General features: G+C 41.9%; 1 protein-coding gene across 3 annotated transcripts in view; it reads left to right on the top strand.

The window, feature by feature from the left end:
• The first annotated feature begins 11921 nt into the window (after positions 1 to 11921).
• The window catches only part of ZBTB5 (zinc finger and BTB domain containing 5), a 38638-nt gene continuing 27725 nt past the window's right edge, over positions 11922 to 22834 (top strand). Inside the window, exon 1 of one of the 3 annotated variants that reach the window (XM_046682777.1) lies at positions 11922 to 13097. Coding sequence is in view for 1 of the 3 variants with exons in the window: in XM_046682768.1 (XP_046538724.1) it covers positions 13554 to 13624 (71 nt within the window). In the remaining 2 variants the exon portion in view is untranslated. Of the gene's footprint in view, positions 13475 to 13496; positions 13625 to 22834 lie in introns of those variants that run through there. The other 2 variants (XM_046682784.1, XM_046682768.1) reach the window with 2 other exon arrangements.

The raw sequence follows: 22834 nt of genomic DNA, 5'->3' as shown, positions 1-22834 counted from the left end.
CTTTAGTCTCCTTCAACCCGGGACAGTTTCTCACTCTTACTTTGACTTTCATACCTGATAATTTTAAAGATTACAGGTCAGTTATTTTGTAGAATGTCCCTCAATCTGGGTTTCTCTAATGTTTCCAAGTGATTAGTTTCTGATTACGCATATTTGGCAGGAATATCACAGGTATGATGCTGTTCTCATTGCATCCTACTCGGTGGCACACAGTTTCAGATTGTCCCACTACTGATGATACTGACTTAGATCACTTAATTAAAGTGGTATCAACAGCCTTCTCCACTGTAAAGTTATTCTTTTCCCTTTGCAATTAATAACCATTTTGTGGGCAGGTACTTAGAGACTGCGTGAATATCCTGTTTGTCACACTTTCAATTTACTCGTGTATTTATATCAGTATAAACTCATGGATTCCTATTTTAATCTGCTACTATCATCGTTTGTTTTTGTGTTCAAATTTTCCCAGATTGGGCCAGCGGGAACCCCATCAAGCTGGCTTCTGTGTCTTTTTAACATGTCCACATAATTTTTTTGAACATGTCCTTAATTTCTGGCACAAGATGTTTCAGTTCATCTTGTATTTTCCCTGCTACAACCCTGAAATCAGCCATTCCCTCGAGGAGTTCTGGTTTCTTTTGGTAGGGAATGGCGCATAGAAATCAAGATCTGTGTACTAGATATGCACTGGTTTGGGGATGTCACTGCTCCCAGACCCTCTCAGTGAACTGAATTAGGGAATATATGTATGTATACACACGTTTACAGCTAAAAGTTATTTGCTTCTAAAATTTAGAATGTCTAAATCTATATATATTGGAAATTGAGTTCACACTGACCTCTAATTCCAGTCCGGCACCACAAAGTTCATTCTGGTTGTCTTCCCTCCCATGTTTGTAACTTCCTTCTCTGACAGAGAGAAACTTGGTTCCCATTAGCTTTAATATATTTACTGATTTGATCAGTCTCCCTGTAAGTAACCCATTTCCCATCACCACCACCACCACGACCTGACACGGAGGCCCTTCTTATCCCATGCAGCGTCCAACTCCCTGAACCAAGCAAGCCCCAGCGCCTACATGAATGCTTAGTCCATGGTCTAACGTATTTGACAGGGTTCTCCAGAGAAGCAGAACCTGTAGGAGATAAATATATATGTAGAGAGAGAGAGAGAGAGAGAGAGAGAGAGAGAGAGAGAGATAAATAGAGGGAGAGAGAGAGATTTCTTATTATGAGGAATTGGCTCACGCAATTATGGAGGCTGAGAAGTGCCACAATCTGCCCTCTGTAGCTGGCAAGAAAGCTGGTGGTGTGGTCCAGAAGGCCTGAAAACCAGGGGAGCTGGTGGTGTAACTCGGAGCCCAAGGGGCGGAGAAGATGAGATGAGGTGTCCCTAGTCACAGATTAAGCAAGAAAAAAAATGGGCAAATTCCACCTTCCTCCACTGTTTGTTCTACTAAGGCCCTCAACAGATTGGGTGATGCCCACCCACATTGAGGTGGACAATCTACTTTACTGAGTCCACTGATTAAAGTGCTAATCTCATGTGGAGACACCCTGACAGACACACCTAGAAAGAATGTTTAATCGGGGTGCCTCAAAACCAGTCAAGTTGACACCCAAAATTAACTATTGCAGATGCCCTCTTTACTCTGCTCAGGCTCTGACAACCCTCACCAGGTTGCCCCCCTGCCCAGATGCCCTTGTCGCCTTGCTTGGGCTCAGACACTCTGTACCAGGCCGTCCTCTCCCCATGGTTCTCATCCTGCTCAGGCCCCGGCACCCCTGCTCTGGGCCACTGCCGTCTCCCCTTCCCCTCTGAATGGAAGGCTACCTTGCTTGCTTGACCCCACCCAATGGCTTTTGGATTGAATTGTTCAAGAAAGGAAAAAGAAGAAGGAAAAAAAAGAGCTTAATTATTTGCCTGTCTACCCATTGGAGAAAGGCCTATTTGGGGTTAGCAATACATTTATTGTATTGTTGATACAATGTTTATGTTGTTAAGATGTTTGTTGTTATGCTGTTTTGTTCACTGTGGTATCTTCAGCTCCTGGAGCAGTGCCTGGCGCATAGCAGACCCTCAGGAAATGTTGAATGAATGAGTGATGGGACAAGGAATGAGTCTGAATCGTTGCTGATCCTAGGAGCCTAGCATGGAGACTGGAACTCACAGATACTTAGTAAATGTTGGTTAAAATTAACTGGCATGGGGTTTACACATAGTAGATTCTCTATAAATGGTGATTGGTTGAATGAAAACCTGAACAGTTAAATCAAAGTTAAGGGTTACAAAGAAGACAGCAGTGGCTACAAAAAGTCAACTGTAGTTCTTGTGAGAAGTGCCCTGGCCCCTCCTGATAAAGCGACATCTTGTATGGCCTTGCTACTGAAAGTGTGGTCCTCCACGGGCCAGCCCAATGGCCTAGTGGTTAAGTGCGTGTGCTCCACTTCAGTGGCCCCAGAGTTCGAAGATTCATATCCTGGGTGTGGACCTACACACCGCTCATCAAGCCATGGTTGGTGGCATCTCACATACAAAATATAAGAAGATCAGAAACAGATGTTAGCTCAGGGCCAATCTTCCTCACCAAAAAAAAAAAAGTGTGGTCCTCTGGCCAACAGCATCAATATCACCTGGGAACTTGTTAGTGATGTGGAATCTGCAGTCCTATCAAATTTTCTGAATCAGAATCTACACTTTAGCAAGATCCCTAGGTGATTCTGTGCACTTCAATGCTTTAAACCTCTTCTAAATTAGAATCAGGGGTAATCACAGGCAGAATTTACCATAAAATATTGTTCATACATTTATTTGGAAATTCAGAGACTTCTGGAGTTTTCTCTTAGCATCCTTTTTCAGAGAACAACCTGATTTTTTGAGTAAGGAGTTGGGAGGTTGAGTCCTCCTTTCCTGGGGTAATATCTCCCTCTGCTGGCGTCTTAGGATATGGCTAACGAGACCTGAAAAGAGAAGTCAGACCCCAGCATGCTCGCAGTAACTCACCCTGTGATCTCAAAACTTTCTTCTGCCCCTCTGCCTTTCCTTTTTCTTCCTTTCTCTCTTTTTCTGTTTGTCTCACTCTCCTGTTCTCCCCTGTCTTCCTCTTTCTCTTCCTGCATATGCCTGATGCAGACTCCGCTTGCATACCTATAGACATGGATGACTCATTCCTTGTAAGGCAGACTTCGCCTTGGACAGATTTTTCCTTACACACAGTGAATTTGCCTTCTGTAGCTTCTCTTTGTAGTTCCAGGTCTGCTCTGCAGCGACACACCTGGAGAATACGACCAACTCCTCTGCCCTGAGCCCCTCAGAAGCCTGAGTACTCCAATCATGCTCTCTGTTTGTCTGCTCCTCAGCAACTCCTTCCAGCCCCTCAGCTATTTTGCACATCCAAGTTTCTAGGTCTCTCCTCATCCTGCTCATCACTGCTGGACACTCACCAATATATTTGGGTCCTGCTCACACTGTGGGCCGCACGGAAGAATACTCTAGCTCTGGGCTGGCAAACAGAACAAAGAGGACCCATCACCCCTCTTGTGCTACTTGCCATGCGTCTCCGAATGAAACCAGTCTGTACATTTATTCTAAGCATCTGTACTGCTCAGTTTACTTATTTAGGGTTAACAGTAAACAAAAATTCTTGACTGTTTCTGCTAAGTCACATCATGCCTGCAATTTTTTTAAAAAACAAAGATTCCGGGGGCCGGCCCCGTGGCCGAGTGGTTAAGTTCGCGCGCTCTGCTTTGGTGGCCCAGGGTTTCACCAGTTCAGATCCTGGGTGCGGACGTGGCACTGCTCATCAAGCCATGCTGAGGCGGTGTCCCACATGCCACCACTAGAAGGACCCACAACTAAAAGTACACAACTATGTACTGGGGGGCTTTGAGGAGAAAAAGGAAAAATAAAATCTTTAAAAAAAATTTTTAAAAACCCAAAGATTCAGAGCTTAAATGAAGTTTGTTAAATTTAACGATGTTAGATTCAGCCTGTTCAGACATCTTAATTTTTACCAAAATTTATTAGATTTTTAAAAAAATTATCAAGCCAATTACAAATTTGATGTCCAATATTGGGAAAAATATAAAGAATGCAATTATAGCAGCCCATGATCCCTTCCCCGCCTAAAGGCAAACATTGTTAACATTCTGTTTTATTTCTTCCTAGGTTTTTCTCTGTGCATATGTGTATTTATATAATTGATATAATGTATTCGATTTTGTATCCTCCTTTTTGAAAAATTTAACAATATCTTGTAAGTGTTTTCTCAAATCTCACTTGACAGTCCATTGCATGTTGCCACAGAGTTTACACATCCAATCCTCTAGGTGAACATTTAGGCTATTCCCAATTTTTTCACTATGTGCAATATTTCAGTGAACTTTTTAAGCATAAAACTGTCTGCTTCTTTGGATGGATTCCTTTGGATGGAGACCTAGGACTTGAATTAATGAGTCAAAGAGCATGAATGTTTAAAAAAAACATTCCTTTTTTTTTCTGAGGAAGATTAGTCCTGAGCTAGGCAGCGAGCTGAAGAAGCAGACGGAATTAAGACAGAACACAATCTATATATTCAATGGGACAGGGGACCATCAGCCTCAAGGACTGAGGTGAGGTCCCTCTGATCGCCATGTATTTATTTGCGGGCAAAGAATCACAAGCATGTACAATAGCAGGAACTCGTGCCTGCAGGGACACGCAAGCCAAAGCCGGAAGGTTCTATTCTTCATCCCTCCGATGCACACCAGCCCTATCCAAGGTCATTCCCTTGGGGAGTATCTTAAGAACAATCAGCAAGATATGCAGGTGGTGTTCTGTTCCTGCAAGGGCCCGGCATTCCCAAGCCCTGTGCCTTCATGCTCAATAACATACTCCCTTCTGGCCTTGGGTTCCAAATCACAAACAATGTGGTTTAATAATTATGAGAGTCAGCAGATCACTTACTTCCCAGCCACCCATTTGGAATGTATTTTTCCTAGGCTTAAAGCCTAGCAAGAATGCTGCTATGATCTCCTGCAGCAAGCTAACCTCTGTGCCAGTCCTCCTACACTTTATATGTGGGTCACTGCCACAGCATGGCTGACAAGTGGTGCAGGTCTGCACCTGGGATCCAAAGCCATGAACCCTGGCCGCCAAAGCGCAGCATGCCAAACTTAACCACTACACCACGGAGCCAGCCCCTAAAGAGGATTCTTAACAGACACTTGTCAAATTTCTCTCCAAAAAAAATTTCGGATCTCTTAAAAATCCTTGTTCTGTCTTCTAACACTATCCAGGATGCTTTGGAAGATGTAAGAATGAAAACACATGACCCTTGCCCTCAGGAATTAACTTCCTGGGAGGGACACAAAAATAGAAAAAAGCACACTCAAGGGTGGATACTGTTAAGACTTTAGAACTTCTCTTTTCAGTTCTGTCCATTTTCTTGTCTGTATTTGTTTTGAAGCTTTGTTAGTAGGGTCATACTCATTCAGGCTTACTATCTCTTCTTCATGAATTAACCCTTTTATTATTAGAATTGTCCTTCTTTATCTCTCATAATATACCTCGTCCTGGATTTCATGTTAGCTGACAATATAGGCACTCAATTTTCTTATGATTGGTGTTTGCATGATAAATCTTTTTCTGTCTTTTTTACTCTTAACCTATTTGTGTCTTTATATTTAAAACAGGCTTCTTATGGACAGCATGTGCCATATTTTCTTCTTCTTTTATAGTTTAGTTTTTAAAATATTTTAATATTTGATTCACTTGATAATAAATTCATTGTAAAAAGTCAAGTAGATATCAAACATATTTTTTCCCAAAAGACTTCCCAGTTTCATAATTTCTTTTAAAAATTAATCTTTGTTTCTTCCACTGATTTGAAATGCCAACTTTTTCATACATTAAATTTTCTTACATATTTAGGTCTATCCTGGATCCTGTGTTTTGATCCATTTATTTGTCTATGTATTCATATGCCAGTACCAAATTTGTTTTTTTATTGTGGTAAAATACACATAACATAAAATTTACCATCTTAACCATTTTTAAGTGTACAGTTCAGTGGCATTAAATACATTTATAATGTTGTGCAACCATCACCACCATCCATCTCCAGAACTCTTTTCATCTCATAAAACTGAAACTGTACCTGTTAAACAATAACTCCATTCCCACCTCACCCAGGCCTCTGGCAACCACCATTCTGCTTTCTGTCTCTATGATTTTGACCACTCTAAGTACCTCACATAAGTGGAATCATACAGTATTTGTCTTCTTGTGACTGGCTTGTTTCACTTAGCATAATGTTTTCAAGATCCATTCATGTTGTGGCATGTGTCAGCATTTCCTCCTTTTTACCACATTTTGCTTATCCATTCAGCCATCAATAGACACTTGGGTGGCTCCGAAGTTTTAGCTATTATGAATAATGCTGCTATGCACATGCATGTACAAATATCTCCTTGAGACCATGCTTTAAATTCTTTGGGATATAGACCTGGAAGTGGAATTGCTGGATCATACGGTAGTTCTATTTTAAAATTTTTGAGGAACTGCCATACTGTTTTCCATAGTGGCTGTACCATTTTACCTTCCTACCAATAGTGTACAAGGGTTCTAATTTCTCCACTTCCTTGCCAACATATGTTTTTATTTTTTGGATAGTAGTCATCTTAATGGGTGTGAGGTGGTATCTCATTACAGTTTTGATTTGCATTTCCCTAATCATCAGAGATGTTCAGTATCTTTTCATGTGCTTATTGGCCATTTGTATATCTTCTTTGGAGAAATGTCTATTCAAGTCTTTCGCCCATTTTTAAAAAATCTTATTTCTGTTTTATTTATTTATGGATTTATTTATTTTGAGGAAGACTGGCTGTGAGCTAACATCCATGCCCATCTTCCTCTATTTTATAAGTGGGATGCCTATGACAGCATAGCTTGATAAGCGGTGCTTAGGTCCGCACCTGGGATGGAAACCAGCAAACCCCGGGCAGCTGAAGCAGAATGTGCAAACTTAACTGCTGCGCCACTGGACTGGCCCCTCTTTTGCCCATTTTTAAGCTATGTCTTTTGGTTTTTGCTTGTTGAGTTTTAGTTCACTATGTATTCTAAACACTAATCCCTTACCAGATACATGATTTGCAAATATTTTCCCCATTCTTTGGGTTGCCTTTTTACTCTGTTGATACTGTCTTTTGATGTACAACATTTTAAAATTTTGATGAAGTCCAATTTGTCTATTTTTTCTTTTGTTGTTTGTGCCTTTTGTGTCATAGCCAAGAAATCATTGCCAAATCCAATGTCATGAAGCTTTTGTCCGACAGTTTCTTCTAAGAGTTTTGTAGTTTTAGGTCTTACATTTAGGTCTTTGATCCATTTTGAGTTAATTTTTATTTATTTATTTTGAGGAAGATTAGCCCTGAGCTAACTGTTGCCAATCCTCCTCTTTTTGCTGAGGAAGACTGGCCCTGAGCTAACATCCGTGCCCATCTTCCTCTACTTTATGTATGGGACGCCTGCCACAGCATGGCTTGCCACACAGTGCCCTGTCTGCACCTGGGATCCGAACTGGCCAACCCTGGGCCGCCAAAGCAGAACGTGCGCACTTAACTGCTGCACCACTGGGCTGGCCCTGAGTTAATTTTTATATATGGGGTTAAGTAAGGGCCCAGTTTCATTATTTTGCATGTGGATATCCAGTTTTCCCAGCACCATGTGTTGAAAAGACTGTTCTTTTCCCATCGAGTGGCCTTCGAACCCTTATCAAAAATCATTTGACCATAAATGCAAGGGTTTATTTCTGGACTCCCTATTCCTTTCCTTTGGTCTATATGTTTGTCTTTATGCCTGTAACACACTGATTTGATTACTGTGGCTTTATAGTAAGTTTTGAAATTAGGAAATGTGAGTTCTCTAGCTTTGTTCATCTTTTTCAAGATAGTCTTGTCTATTCTGGGTTCCTTGAGATCCCATATGAATTTTAGGATTGATTTTTCTATTTCGGCAAAAATCATCATTGGAATTTTTGATAGTGATTGCGTTGAATCTGTAGATCGCTTTGGGTAGTATTGACATCTTAACAATATTAAGTCTTTCAATCCATGAACATGGAATGTGTTTCCATTTATTCATCTTTAATTTCTTTCAGTAAACTTCCGTAGTTTTCATTGTACATTGAAATTATAATTTCATTTTCTTTCACTTCCTTGGTTAATTTCTAAGTACTTTATTCTTTCAGATGCTATTGTAAATGGAATTGTTTTCATAATTTCCTTTTGATATTGTTCATTGTTAGTATATAGAAATGCAACTGATTTTTGTGTGTTGACTTTGTGTACTGGTACTTTGCTGAATCATTTATTAGCTCTAATAGTTTTTTGGTGGAATCTTTAGGATTTCTACATATAAGATCATATCATGTATGAAGAGACATAATATTACTCATCCTTTCCAATTTGGATGGCTTTTATTTCTTTTTCTTGCCTAATTGCTCTAGCTAGAAATTCTAGTATTATGTTGAATAGAAGCTGTGAAAGTGGGCATCCTTGTCTTATTCCTGATGTTTAGGAAAAGGCTGTAAGTCTTTCACCATTGAGTATGTTTGCTGTAGGATTTCATATATGGTTTTTATTATGTTGAAGTAGTTTCCTTCTATTCTTAGTTTGTTGAAAGGGTGTTGAATTTCATCAAATGCTTTGTCTCATCATTTGAGATGATTGTGGATTTTTTTCCTTCATTCTTTTCTTGTGGTGTTTTATATTGATCAATTTGCATATATTGAACTATTCTCCAGGAATAAATCCTACTTGGTCATGGTATATAATCCTTTTAAGATGCTGCTGATTCGGTTTGCTAGTATTTTGTTGAGAATTTTTGCATCAGTGTTCACAAGGGATATGGGTCTGTAGTCTTCTTTTCTTGTAGTATCTTTGTCTGGCTTCTGTAGCACAGTAATGCTGTTAATAGTTCTAATTCTTAGAATGAATTAAGAAGTGTACCCTCCTCTTTGTTTTTTGTTTTTTTTTTGAGGAAGATTAGCCCTCAGCTAACTACTGCCAGTCCTCCTCTTTTTTGTTGAGGAAGCCTGGCCCTGAGCTAACATCTGTGCCCATCTTCCTCTACTTTATATGTGGGATGCCTACCACAGCATGGTGTGCCAAGCAGTGCCATGTCCGCACCCGGGATCCGAACCAGTGAACCCCGGGCCACCGAGAAGCGGAATGTGTGAACTTAACCACTGCGCCACCAGGCCGGCCCCTCCTCTTTGATTTTTTGGAACAGTTTGAGAAGGATTGGTACTAGTTCTTTAAATGTTGGGTAGGATTCACTAGTGAGGCCATCAGGTCCAAGGCTTTTATTTGTCAGAAGATTTTTGATTACTGGTTCAATCTCCTAACTAGTTATAGGTGTATGCAGATTTTCTATTTCTTTGTGATTTAGTCTTGGTAGGTTTTGTGTTTCAAGGAATTTGTCCATTTCATCTAAGTTATCCAGTTTGTTGGCATACAATTGTTCCTAGTACTCTCTTATAATCCTTTTTATTTCTGCAGAATTGGTAGTAATGTCCTCATTTTCATTTCTGGTTTTAGTAATATTAGTCTTCTCTCCTTTTTTCTTAGTCATCTAGCTGAAGGTTTGTCAATTTTCTTGATCTTTTCAAAGAACTAACTTTTACTTTCACTAATGTTCTGTATTGTTTTTCTATTCTCTATTTCATTTATCTCTGCTCTAATCTTTATTTTATTTCTTTCATTTTGCAGCATTCAGTTTAGCTTATTCTCTTTTTTTTCTAGTTCTTAAGTTGTAAAGTTAGTTTGTTGATTTATCTTTCTTGTTTTTTAATGTAAGTGTTTGTAGCTATAAATTTCCCCCTTAGCACTGCTTTTGCTGTGTCCTATAAGTTTTGGTCTGTTGTGCTTTCATTTTCACTCATCTCTAAGTATTTTCTAATTTCTTTCGTAATTTCTAATTTTATCCATTGGTTATTTTATTAAAGAGTGTGGTGTTTAATTTCGACAGATTTGTGAATTATACTTCTGTTATTAATTTCTAACTTCATCCTATTGTGGTCAGAGAAGGTACTTTGCATGATATGTATCTTTTAAAACCTACTGAGACTGTGGCCTAACACACGGTCTACCCTGGAAGATGTCCCAGGTGCCCTTGGGAAGAGCATATCCGCCATCTTTGTTGGGTAGTGTCTGCACACATCTATTGGATCTAGTCGGTCAATTGTGTTAAGTCCCCTTCTACTTACTTATCTTCTGTCTGGTTGTTCTATCTGTTATTGAGAATGGGGTACTGAAGTCTCTAACTATTATTGTGGAACTGTCTATTTCTCCCCTCAATTCTGTCCGTTTTTGCTTCAAACTCCCCCTGGAAGTCACTTCAGCTGGAGGGGGAAGGGCTCGCAACAATGACGGGGAGGTGAAACAACAGTGGCTGCCTGCGTCTTCATGTGCGCCTCTGTAATCAAAAGGAGCAATCAGCAATCCTTGATTTGGAGACAGGGTCCTTTTTGCCTATCTTGGCTCCCATAAGCTAGTGCAAGATGCTCCAGGAACCTGTGCACAGCTGCCTGCCAAGTGGCCAAGCATTGCAGGATAGGTAGCTTCTACTGTGCTAAATTGACCAAAATTAACTGCAATTTACCATCCCCCACTAGAGGCTGCAAGCCTTCAATAGACTCCCAAGTTCCAAAACAGTTACGTCAGACAGATTCTGCCAGTGCAATTGTTGTGTGGGTGCACAGACAGATTCTTGGTGCCTCCTACTCTGCCATCTTCCCAGAACCCTCTCTCCCATTTTTTTTTATAATAAAGCATTATGAAATAGATTTTTAATTGTTAGGGCTATGGCTGCCTTGTTAACTTTTTCCAGAGTTTTACTGGCTATTCTTGCAATATTATCTTTCCTTAAGAATCTTAGAATCAATGTGTCATAGTTTCAAAAAGTATCTTACTGGTACTTTTAATGGGAAATTTATAGCTTGATTTAGGAAGAATTTTGCCAATGACTTGAAGACCCAAACATCCTAAAATTACTGTTTTTCATAACTACTACTAAACCAATAAATCTTGGTATAAAAATTAATACAGAAGTATACAAAGACTGAGAAATAAGGAGGCCCTCTTAAAACATTTCCTTACCCCCGCCCCCAACTCCCCTTCACTGAAATAACTTTTGTTAAGGTTGATAGTATCCTTTCATGCTTAGCCCTACATTTGCAAACTTTTATGTGTACCTCTACACAGGCTTTTATTGTTTTGGTCTTGTATGTATACAGGACCATTAGTGATGAAGGAGCCATAATATGTGTATATCAGTGTTTTGTAATCCTCTGTAGATGCACAGATTCTTTTCTGCTTCCACGAACAAAGCTGTGATCAACAGCCTCTTATATATTTTTTCACATTTGTGTATTTCAGTAGAATACATACATTTCTAGAAAGGAACTGCCAGCTAGAAGGGAGTGAATGCGTATTTTAAATTTTGCTAGATACTAACAAGTTATCTTCAAAGATAGCGTCAATGGTACTCGCATCAACAATATAGGATGGACCCTTTTCACACTCTCCTAAATACTGAACATACAAATCTTTTTAATGTTTACCAGACTGTAAATTTGAGATAATATGTAGCTCACAGTATGTTTGTAAGAGTCATATATGTGAAAGGACCTCTCACATTGCCTGGCTTACTGTCAGCATTCCATATTTTATTTATTTTACCGCCTCAATCTGGCAGGAACACATGTTCAAGGGCTATGAAATGTCAGGCAATCTTGAACAGAATCTACTATCAGACCTTTCTGAGGCCTTTAAGAAATAAACCCAAGGGCAACATTCCCAGCCTCCAGCGTCCGAAGGGCTCGATCAACTGGACTGATATTTGGGTGTTAGTTTCTGAAAAAGTGAAGTGCCCCATTTTCAAAATAGCTCCCATTCGCTGGGCCTGCCGGTCTCGGAGCCCCGCCGGGCCCCTCGCGGCTCTTCCTCTCCCCTCTGCACCGGGCGGACGGCTCTTCCCCGGCTCGGGGCCCGTAGCCTGCCCTTTTCGACGGCGGCCCACAGGGTTTCCAGCGTTGTTTTGGAGGCTTGGTCCCGGAGCCTGCAGGCCTGTTGGACCCGCGGCGCCGAACGCGGAGCCCCGGGCCGGTCGGGAGCCGGCACACTCCGCAGGCGCCGGCGCCGGGACCGGAAGAGGGGCAGAGCGGACACAGCCGTCAGACGGCCGGCACTGCTGGTTCAGCTTTTTCAGCCTGGATTTTGGCTTAATTCAACCCAAGAACGCCTTGGAATTTCATTTTCTTTTTTCCAAAGTCTACGAGGTGGGAACTGAATCTCGACCCGGGTGCGTGTGCGGGTTCCCGAAGAGAACTCGCTTGGGCCAGGGCGCCGGGAGTCCCCGCAGCCGAGCGCGGAGAAAACCTCCGGGCCCAGTGCCCGGGGGACGCGCCACTCTGGGGCCCGCCGACCGCTCGCGCAGCCCGCAGGCCGGCGTGACTCCGACTGGCGCAGCGAGGCGGAAAAACGGCTGCCCTCAGCCGCGACGGTCGCCGACGGACAGCGGCACACAGGTCTCCTCTGCAGTCCAACCTGCAGCGCCACATCCCGCCTTAAAAGGCGTTTGACAACAGTCTACATTGTTGCACGGCAAACGGTGATTGGTCACAGCGCTCACGGATTCGGTCGGTAGTAAACACAGAGAGGCTCCTGGGACCGTGGATTGGTCACCGAGCCGGCGGCCGAGTAAATGCCTCCGCACCCCGCGCGCCGGCTGGCTGCATTTCTGCTCGGCCCCGCCCCCGCCCCTGCTGATTGGTTGCACCTCGGCCGGAGGGGCGGAGGGGTGGAGGAGCCGGCGAGCTCGCATCGCGTCACTTCCGTTTGCTGTCTGCCGCCGCCGCGGTGTTCTCAGAGCGCGGCGGCGGGCGGCCTGAAGGAGCTGGGGGCCGAGAGGCGGGGTGGGCGGGGCTGGGCGGAAGCGGGAGGAAATCCCATCACTGAGACGCCGGCCTGGACGTTCCCGCCTCCGACACTGTCGGGTCGGGTCGGAGAAGGGTCACCACCTCCTCCAGCGACAAGGGGGGCGGAGCCCGGCGCAGGTGAGGCGACCCTGTCAGCGGGAGCGGCGGTGGCGCGCGCGCTCACGTGCGGACGGTTGCGCTGCGGGACGCGTCGGGGCGCGCGCGGCGTCCCCCAGCCGGTCTTTCTGAGGGGTATTGTTACCCTGCGTGGCGGAGGGGCCGGGCGCGTTCTTCTGCGCAGGCGTCCCCCGTGTCCCGACGCCAGGCTGTCTCCTGCCGGCTGGGGCGGGGGCTCTGGCACCCCCGGATCGCGGGCGGACGGCGCTGTTTCCCGGGATGGGGCAGGAAAGGCCTCCCGGCCCAGCGCCTGGCGGGGTGAAGACAGGCCCTATCCCGCTACGGGATGGGGTCGGGTGGCTCCCATGCGCCCGGCCTCGGTCTCCTTGAGCGACGAGGTTTGTGTCGCTAGAGCAAGGCCGAGGCGGCCGGGGTCGCAGGCGGCGGTGCCCCGGAGGGGCGGAGCAGTGCTGTGGAATGCCCGGCTTGTCGTCCGGGGACGAGTGGTGGTGGCGTTGGTTGCAGGCCGAGGGGCGTGGGGGGCGGAGGTGAGACGCGGCGCCCTTTGGGGGCCGGGCGGGTTGGTACCGAAGCCGGGAGTGCCGCGGGCCGGAGGGCGGGGGGCTTGCTGCGCCGTCGGGTCCGCGTTCCGGCGTAGTCGGGGTACGTGGAAGCTGGTTTCCCTATAGGGGACCAGTTGTGAATATCCTATTGGGAGGAAAATTTTGTGTTAAATGCACAGTGAAGTCTTGATTACCAAGTAGTATGCTCTGGTTCTGAGTAATTAGAATAGAAGAAACCCTTCACCTTCAAGAGCTGAAACAGTTTCTCAAAATGTGTCCACATGCTGTTCAGTTGTAGTGAGCAGAAGGCGCTGCATCGCGGGGGGCCCTCTCCTGAGAGGCGAAGAGAAGGCCGTGCCTCGGTGCTGGGTGACGCGGGGGCGGTGCCGTGGCTCTTTAAAGAGGGTGGGCGGGGTTCCCTTCGCTGCTGGACGGCTTGCTTTTCGTTGCCAAGGCCTCGCGATTTCGTGGGGAGGGCGGTGGGCAGTAGGCAGGAGAGCAGAGGCGGGGGAAGTTTGGAGAAAAGCCCCTGAACCGAGGGAAGGCCTCCCGCTGTTGCTTTAAGCCCCTCTGGAGATCCCGGCGACCCTGGGAAGACCGGCCCGGCCACCGCCGCTGGCTTGGTGACTGACCTGTTCGGGGCCCTTGGGTTTTGCTGAATAAATGAGCCAGGACTTTTTAAAGAGTCCTGAACTCAACTTGTTTTCGCTTGCTTTCTTTCTCCTAAAAATTGTGTCAATACATTGTATAGTTAGCTGGGTATACTCGCAGGCTGTTTTCTGGTTAATTGAGGTGTCTCGAGCAGAATTCTGAAAGTGATAAAATTGGGAAGAAAAGCATCTTATAGTGGGGTGTTTTCCTGAATTTAGAGGTCCATGCTCTCAAAAGAGACTTTGGCACAAGATTATCACCAGTTGACGTGAATTGGAGTTTTCGGTGTGGATAAGACTTAAAAATATCCTCCGTACGGTGAGATATGATATAGCTTGCTGTAGAGCTGGCACAGAATCTTGAATCTGCCTCAGTTTTCCTTGGAAAGAGAAAAGAAAAACCCAAGGTATTGATTCCATATTAGGTTTCAACTTTTTTTAAAATGTAAATTTGTTGTAAACAAACACTTTTCCCCTCTGTCAGTTTTAAGGATGTAAATCATACGCTCTTTTGCTGTACCTGACACTTCTCAAATATGGATGCCGTCTAGTGGAGCCAGTTTTTGTCAGTGTAGCAGGTGGAGTGGAATGTAACACTACACTGTAGCTTTTGTCTAAATGTGAAGTGAACTGCTCATATGCTCAAAGACCAGCTGTTTCTGAGGGAACTATTGCTCTTTACGGTTGTTTTCATCACTGAATAGTGGCTTTAATCTCAAGATTCAATTTTGGGGAGTGACTTTCATTTGATTAATTATACATATAATTGCTAAAAGCTTTGATTTATATTTCCGACAGCTCAAACATTAGGAATATGTGTTGGAGTGTGACTTTATTGTAATATACTAGGTGTAAATAGATTACTGTCGTAGTATCCAAGATTATTTTCTCTGTAGGTAATTTTCCTTCTGATCTCCTATATATTTGGGTGATAGTGTTTAAGGTTCCAGTACTTCCTTGATTCTAAACCACATTTTGTTCATATTTTAATCTTGAAACGATGCCATAAGCAAGCATTATGCCATAGCTTAATTGGCAGTTTTTTTTCCTTTCCTAATGTTACATAAAATAATGTTGTATTTTATAGTCATTGGCATCTTAGATTTAATGAAATTTGATACAGTTGAAAGACGTTTGTATTCATTGTAATTGTAACCAGTTAATTTTCCAAATGTGCCTTTGTACTCTGAAGGAGTTTCTTGTTGAAAGGAATCTTATTGGAAGTGAAATTTTTTTCTTTTATAAATGGAAATTAACAAATACAGTGTTTTGTTATAAACTTTAAAGTATGATTGGGTGGTGGGTCAGCTTTTTGGAAGTTTTACTTGGTAGTCTGTTACTTTGTGTACATGATAAGTTTACAAATGCTTTATTTCCAACATCTTAAGTTTAAAATGATTAGGGTGAATTGCTCCCCCTTTTCTTCTGTATGTGATATTGTTGACTTGGTGTGATTGATTTTTCAGTACCTCTTAATTAGTCAACTATAAAAGTCCGCTCGGTTGTCTTCCTCTAAAAATGCAAGACGTTCAATGTTTTAGTACTTCTGTTTTCGTCTCTCCTGCAGAGAGGATTTGAGGAAGGACAGGGAGAAGAAAACCCATTGTTTTGAGGTTCAGTTGTGAGAGAAACCCACAGATAATACAAAAATCTAAACACGCTTGGTAACATACCTTGTATTCTTTATTTTGAGTAGAACATCAAAAGCAACTCAACAGGTAAAGTATTAGTCACTTGCTGAACACTTGATTTGATGAATGATTCAGAACTAAAGAAATAGACTGCTTTGAAGGTAAACTAGGTATAAGAAATCAAATCCATTTTTCATCTTCTCTGCTGGAAAGGCACCATCAGTAATAGCATTCCAATGTTTTGGCATAGCTTTCTTCTTCATAAAAGTTTAGTTTTTTTAATTAAGAAATATGTTTCTTGATCTGTTGGGTAAAAGGCAATGGAAGCTGTTTTTAAAAATTACTGAAAAGGCTGTGAGAGGGGGGCAACTGGGATGGGTGGCAGGCAGCATTTTCTAAATAATAGAGGGAAAATATATTTAGACTTCTTAAACAGATGTTAAAATAGATATAGTCTCAGATTTATAAGCAGCTAAAAGAAGCCATCGATAGTTGGTTTCTGTGGATTTTTGGATGTCTTTGTGAAGTTTGTATGATCTTTAGAGTGGTAACTGGCTACACATGTTCTTTTATGTAGATAATCAGCCAGCTGGCTCTTCATTTTCTTATTTAATGTTTTTTTAAAATTTTAATTTAATTTTTTTTCCTTTTTCTCCCCAAAGCCCCCCGGTACATAGTTGTATATTCTTCGTTGTGGGTCCTTCTAGTTGTGGCATGTGGGACGCTGCCTCAACGTGGTTTGATGAGCAGTGCCATGTCTGCGCCCAGGATTCGAACCAACGAAACACTGGGCCGCCTGCAGCGGAGCGCGCAAACTTAACCACTTGGCCACGGGGCCAGCCCCAATTTAATTTAATTTTTAAAATTCATTTTAACTTTTAGAAAATGTAGTACCCGAGAAAGGGAAATTTCTAGGTCAGTTACAGTGTAAATGTAAAATTCTAAACAGGATAAAGCAGTGAAATTTGTCGTAAATTATTTTGAAGTTTAAATGTCTTCAGACTCTGTCATTAAGTGACTGTCTTGGGCATGCCCATCTTTCAGACAGCACTCTGCTGGTGGGCCGCCACCCTGACAGACCACTTCCCTAACAGGGTTGGGTGGGCCAAGATTTTCCCCCTTCAACAAGTGACCCTGCTGCCAGGAATGTATTCTGTCACCCTTCCCTTCTCCCCAGAGCTCTGATCCCTGATTCTTGTTGGGCACCAGCCTCATGTAAGGCAGGGTTGGGGAGGAGCCATGGCAGGGGGCAGTGGGAGGAGAAGGCATCTCCTGACCTTCCAAACCGGGCTCTCTCGGCAGTGATGAAGGCTTGGCAGTGTGGTCTGTGGTGGCGGCATGCGGCATGTGGCATTGGCAGCAAGGGTGGGTTTGAGTAAGAGAGGAGAAGAAAAACCCCTTCCTGCCACCTCTTCCAGAACCTTTGCTCCAATTGTCACTCCCTTAGCTGTTATTTTACACACCTGCCTTTTCACTCTCACCTCCAGTCCTTGACCCTGAACCTGCTTTTCAGCTTCATGCCCTAAACTCCTCCCAGTCTCCTTCCAGTCTTCCTAGTCTTTGCTCACACTCTTTACTACATACTCTCTCTGCTCTAAGTATCCTGTCATCAGCCTCCTGGCCCGTGGCTTACTGGGGGCTGTCCCGTTACTGCAAAGTGAGGATTCATAGTTGGACCTAGGTTCCTATCTCCTCACCTTCGCTTCCAGTACTAGTTGGGTGATGTTGGTCCTAGACATGGGGAGGACAGTCAGTGCTTGACAGTCATCCATAAGAGAGAAAGTATGTAAAGAACCTGCAGATCCTGGCTCTTAATAGGCATCCAGCCCTTTCATGCCACCCAGCCAACCCTCTACCACCCAACTATAGTAGTAAGTGTGGTGCGGTTACTTACACTGCACTGGTGCTTTGACAATTTGCTACCCTAGTAACAGGTTAAAGGCATACTTTGTGAGTGATCCTGGAAGATCACTTTTTTTTGCTGAAAAAATTATTGCTGAGAAAATGCTAGGCAATTTATTTTGCAAACTTGAGTAGCACAATATATGTATAAATTGAAGGCTGTCTTTACACTAAAGTCTCATTTATCTTATATTTTGGAAGACTGAGATGCTCCAAAAATGCATTTTCCATATATGTGAAACTTATCTACTTAAGTGGTTTTCAAACTTTTTGATCTCAGGATTCCTTTGCATATTTATTGCACATTTAAAAATTATTGATGACTCCAAAGAGCTTTTTTGTGAGTCATAGCTTTCAGTATTTAACATGTTAGAAACTAAAATTGAGGAAAAAACTTTATTCATTCGTCAGAAATAATAAATCCATTTTTTGTTAACATAAATATGTTCCAAAATAAATAGTGAAAAGAATAACATTTAAGAAAAATAATAAACTACTTTTTAGAACACTTTGTGAAGATAGTACAGAGAGTTCCCATATACCCACACCCAGTTTCCCCATGATTAACATCTTACATTAGTGTGACACATTAGTTATAACTAGTGAAACATTATTGATACATTTGTATTAACTAAGGTCCATTCTTGATTCAGGTTTCCTTAGTTTTTACCTCTTGTTCTTTTTCTTTTCGAAGACCTCATTGAAGATAGCACATTATGTTAGTCATCTTATCTCTTTAGGATCCTCTTGACTGTGAGTTTCTCCTACTTTCCTTGCTTCCGGTGACTTTGATGGTTTTGAGGAGTACTGGTCAGATATTTTGCAGAAGTCCCTCAATTGGGATTTGTGTGATGTTTTTCTCATGGTTGGACTGGGTTATGGGTTTTGGAGGGGGAAGACCACAGAGGTAAAGTGCCATTCTCATCACATCAACATGTGATGCATACTGTCAACATGATTCATCACCGTTGCTGTTGCCCTTGGTCACCTGGCTGAGATAGAGTTTGTCAGATTTCTCCAGTGTAAAGTTACTCTTTTCCCCACCCTTTCCATATTGCACTCTGGAAGGAAGTCATTCTTCACAGCCCACACTTTAGGAGTGGGGAGTTATGCTCCATTTCCTTGAGGACAGAGTATCTACCTAAATTTTTTGGAATTCTTGTGCACAGGAGATTTGTCTCCTTTTCCATTTATTTAATCATTTATATCAGTATGAACCTATGAATATTTATTTTATACTTTGGGTTATAATCCAATACTATTTTTTTATCTTCTTAACCAAAATCTTCTATCTTTGGCCTTTGAGAGCACTTTCTTCTGTTGGGTCCTATGCCACTTTCACATACTCCCATTGTCTCATTTGTTTGTTTGAAGTACTCCCTTATTTCTGGCACTGCAAGATTCTGCAGGCCTATCTTGTATGTTTCCTGCCCCAGTCCTAGAATCAGCCATTTCTCCAAGGAGCGCTGGTCCTTTTTATTAGAGAATAGTATTTGAAACCAAGATCTGGACATCGGGAATGTTCAGAGTGACATTATTTTATGTTTTTTTGCAAATCTCTTTAATGTCTAACTTATACAAGGCAGGTGGATTCCCATACTTGCTTCTGTATTCAATTTATTGTGATGTACTCTTTTTTTTAAAAAAAATTTTTTATTGAGTTAATGATAGGTTACAATCTTGTGAAATTTCAGTTGTACATTCTTGTTTGTCAGTCGTGTTGTAGGTGCACCCCTTCATCCTTTGTGCCCACACCCCACCCCACCTTTCCCCTGGTAGCCACTAATCTGTTCTCTTTGTCTGCATTTTTAACTTCCTCCTATGAGTGGAGTCATACAGAGATTGTCCTTCTCTATCTGGCTTATTTCACTTAACATAATTCTCTCAAGGTCCATCCATGTTGTTGCAAATGGGATGATTTTGTTCTTTTTTACGGTTGAGTAGTATTCCATTGTATATATGTACCACATCTTCTTTATCCAGTCACCTGTTGGTGGGCACTTAGGTTGCTTCCACATCTTGGCTATTGTAAATAATGCTGCAGTGAACACTGGGGTACATGGGACTTTTGGAATTGCTGACTTCAAGCTCTTTGGATAGATACCCAGTAGTGGGATAGCTGGATTGTGTGGTAGTTCTATTTTTAATTTTTGAGGAATCTCCATACTGTTTTCCATAGTGGCTGCACCAGTTTGCATTCCCACCAACAGTGGATGAGGGTTCCTTTTTCTCCACAACGTCTCCAACATTTGTTACTATTTGTTTTGGATATTTTTGCCAATCTAACGGGTGTAAGGTGATATCTTACTGTAGTTTTGATTTGCATTTCCCTGATGATCAGCGATGATGAACATCTTTTCATGTGCCCATTGGCCATCCGTATATCTTCTTTGGAGAAATGTCTATTCATGTCTCCTGCCCATTTTTTGATTGAGTTGTTTGATTTTTTGTTGTTGAGTTGTGTGAGTTCTTTATATGTTATGAATATTAACCCTTTGTCAGATGTATGACTTGCAAATATTTTTTCCCAGTTAGTGGGTTGTTTTTTTGTTTCAATCCTGTTTTCATTTGCCTTGAAGAAGCTCTTTAATCTGATGAAGTCCCATTTGTTTATTCTTTCTATTGTTTCCCTTGTCTCAGAAGACATGGTGTTCGAAAAGATCCTTTTAATACTGATGTCAAAGAGTGTACTGCCTACATTTTCTCCTAGAAGCCTTATGGTTTCAGGTCTCAGCTTTAGGTCTTTGATTCATTTTGAGTTTATTTTAGTGAATGGTGAAAAAGAATGGTCAATTTTCATCTTTTACATGTGGCTTTCCAGTTTTCCCAGCACCATTTGTTGAAAAGACTTTCTTTTCTCCATTGTATGCCCTCAGCTCCTTTGTCGAAGATTAGCTGTCCATAGATGTGTGGTTTTATTTCTGGGCTTTCAATTCTGTTCCATTGATCTGTGCACCTGTTTTTGTACCAGTACCATGCTGTTCTGATTACTGTAGCTTTGTAGTATGTTTTGAAGTCAGGGATTGTGATGCCTCCAGCTTTGTTCTTTTTTCTCAGGATTGCTTTAGCAATTCGGGGTCTTTTGTTGCCCCATACGAATTTTAGGATTCTTTGTTCTAATTCTATAAAGAATGTCATTGGGAATCTGATTGGGATGGCGTTGAATCTGTAGATTGCTTTAGGTAGAACGGACATTTTAACTATGTTTATATGTTTATATAAACATATATATATATACTGTATATATATATATACTATACATATATATATACACTATATATATAAACTATGTTTATATGTTATAGTTATAGCTGCTGATTTATGTAAATTGATTTTATACCCTGCAACTTTGCTGTAGTTGTTGATTACTTCTAAACGTTTTCCAATGGCTTCTTTGGGGTTTTTTATGTATAAGACCATGTTGTCTGCAAACAGGGAGGGTTTCACTTCTTTCCACCCTATCTGGATTCCTTTTATTCCTTTTTCTTGCCTAATTGCTCTGGTCAAAACCTCCAGTACTACGTTAAATAAGAGTGGTGATAGAGGGCATCCTTGTCTCTTTCCTGTTTTCAGGGAGACGGCGCTCAGTTTTTCCCTGTTGAGTATGATGTTGGCTGTGGGTTTGTCATATATGGCCTTTATTATGTTGAGGTAGTTCCCTTCTATCCCTGTTTTGTTCACAGTTTTTATCATAAATGGCTGTTGGATCTTGTCAAATGCTTTCTCTGCATCTATTGAGATGATCATGTGGTTTTCATTCCTCAGTTTGTTGATGTGGTATATAACATTGATTGACTTGCGGATGTTGAACCATCCCTGTGTCCGTGGTATGAATCCCACTTGATCATGATGTATGATCCTTTTGATGAATTGCTGAATTCAGGTTGCCAAAATTTTGTTGAGAATTTTTGCATCTGTGTTCATCAGCGATATAGGCCTGTATTTCTCCTTTTTCATGCTGTCCTTGTCAGGCTTTGGTATCAGCGTGATGTTGGCCTCGTAGAATGTGTTAGGAAGTGTTCCATCCTCCCTAATTTTTTGGAATAGCTTGAAAAGGATAGGTATTAAATCCTCTCTGAAAGTTTGGTAGAATTCCCCAGGAAAGCCATCTGGTCCTGGGGTTTTATTCTTGGGATGCTTTTGATTGCTGTTGCAATCTCTTTCCTTGTGATTGGTCTGTTCACATTGTCTGCTGCTTCTTGACTAAGCTTTGGGAGATTGTAGGAGTCCAAGAATTTATCCATTTCCTCTAGGTTATCCATTTTGTTGGCATATAGTTTTTCGTAGTATTCTCTTATAATCCGTTGTATTTCTGCGGAGTCTGTTGTTATTTCTCCTCTTTCATTTCTGATTTTATTTGAGCTTTCTCTCTTTTTCTCTTTGTAAGTCTGGCTAGGGGTTTGTCAATTTTATTTATCTTCTCAAAGAACCAGCTCTTTGTTTCATTTATCCTTCCTACTGCCTTTTTTGTTTCAATAGCATTTATTTCTGCTCTGATTTTTATTATTTCTCTCCTTCTACTGACTTTGGGCTTTGTTTGTTCTTCTTTCTCTAATTCAGTTAGGTGTAGTTTAAGATTGCTTATTTGGGATTTTTCTTGTTTGTTAAGATGGTATGGCATGTTATCATTTTCATTTGTCTCCAGGTGTTTTTTGATTTCTTCTTTAATTTCTTCAATGATCCATTGCTTGTTCAATAGCATATTGTTTAGTCTCCACATCTTTGTGCCTTTCTCAGCTTTTTTCTTGTAATTAATTTCTAGCTTTATAGCACTATGATCGGAGAAGATGCTTGTTATTATTTCAGTTTTTTTTAATTTGTAGAGGCTTGCGTTGTTCCGCAACGTATGGTTTATCCTTGAGAATGTTCTATGCACGCTTGAGAAGAATGTGTATTCTGCTGTTTTTGGATGAAGTGTTCTATATATGTCTATTAAGTCCAACTGTTTTAGCTTTTTGTTTAGCTCCACTGTTTCCTTGTTGATTTTCTGTCTGGATGATCTGTCCATTGAT

This window comes from Equus quagga, chromosome 1, assembly GCF_021613505.1.
Source record: "Equus quagga isolate Etosha38 chromosome 1, UCLA_HA_Equagga_1.0, whole genome shotgun sequence".
Lineage (NCBI taxonomy): Eukaryota > Metazoa > Chordata > Mammalia > Perissodactyla > Equidae > Equus > Equus quagga.
Note: the sequence above shows the minus strand (reverse complement) of the source record. Positions and strands in the feature narration are given on the sequence as shown.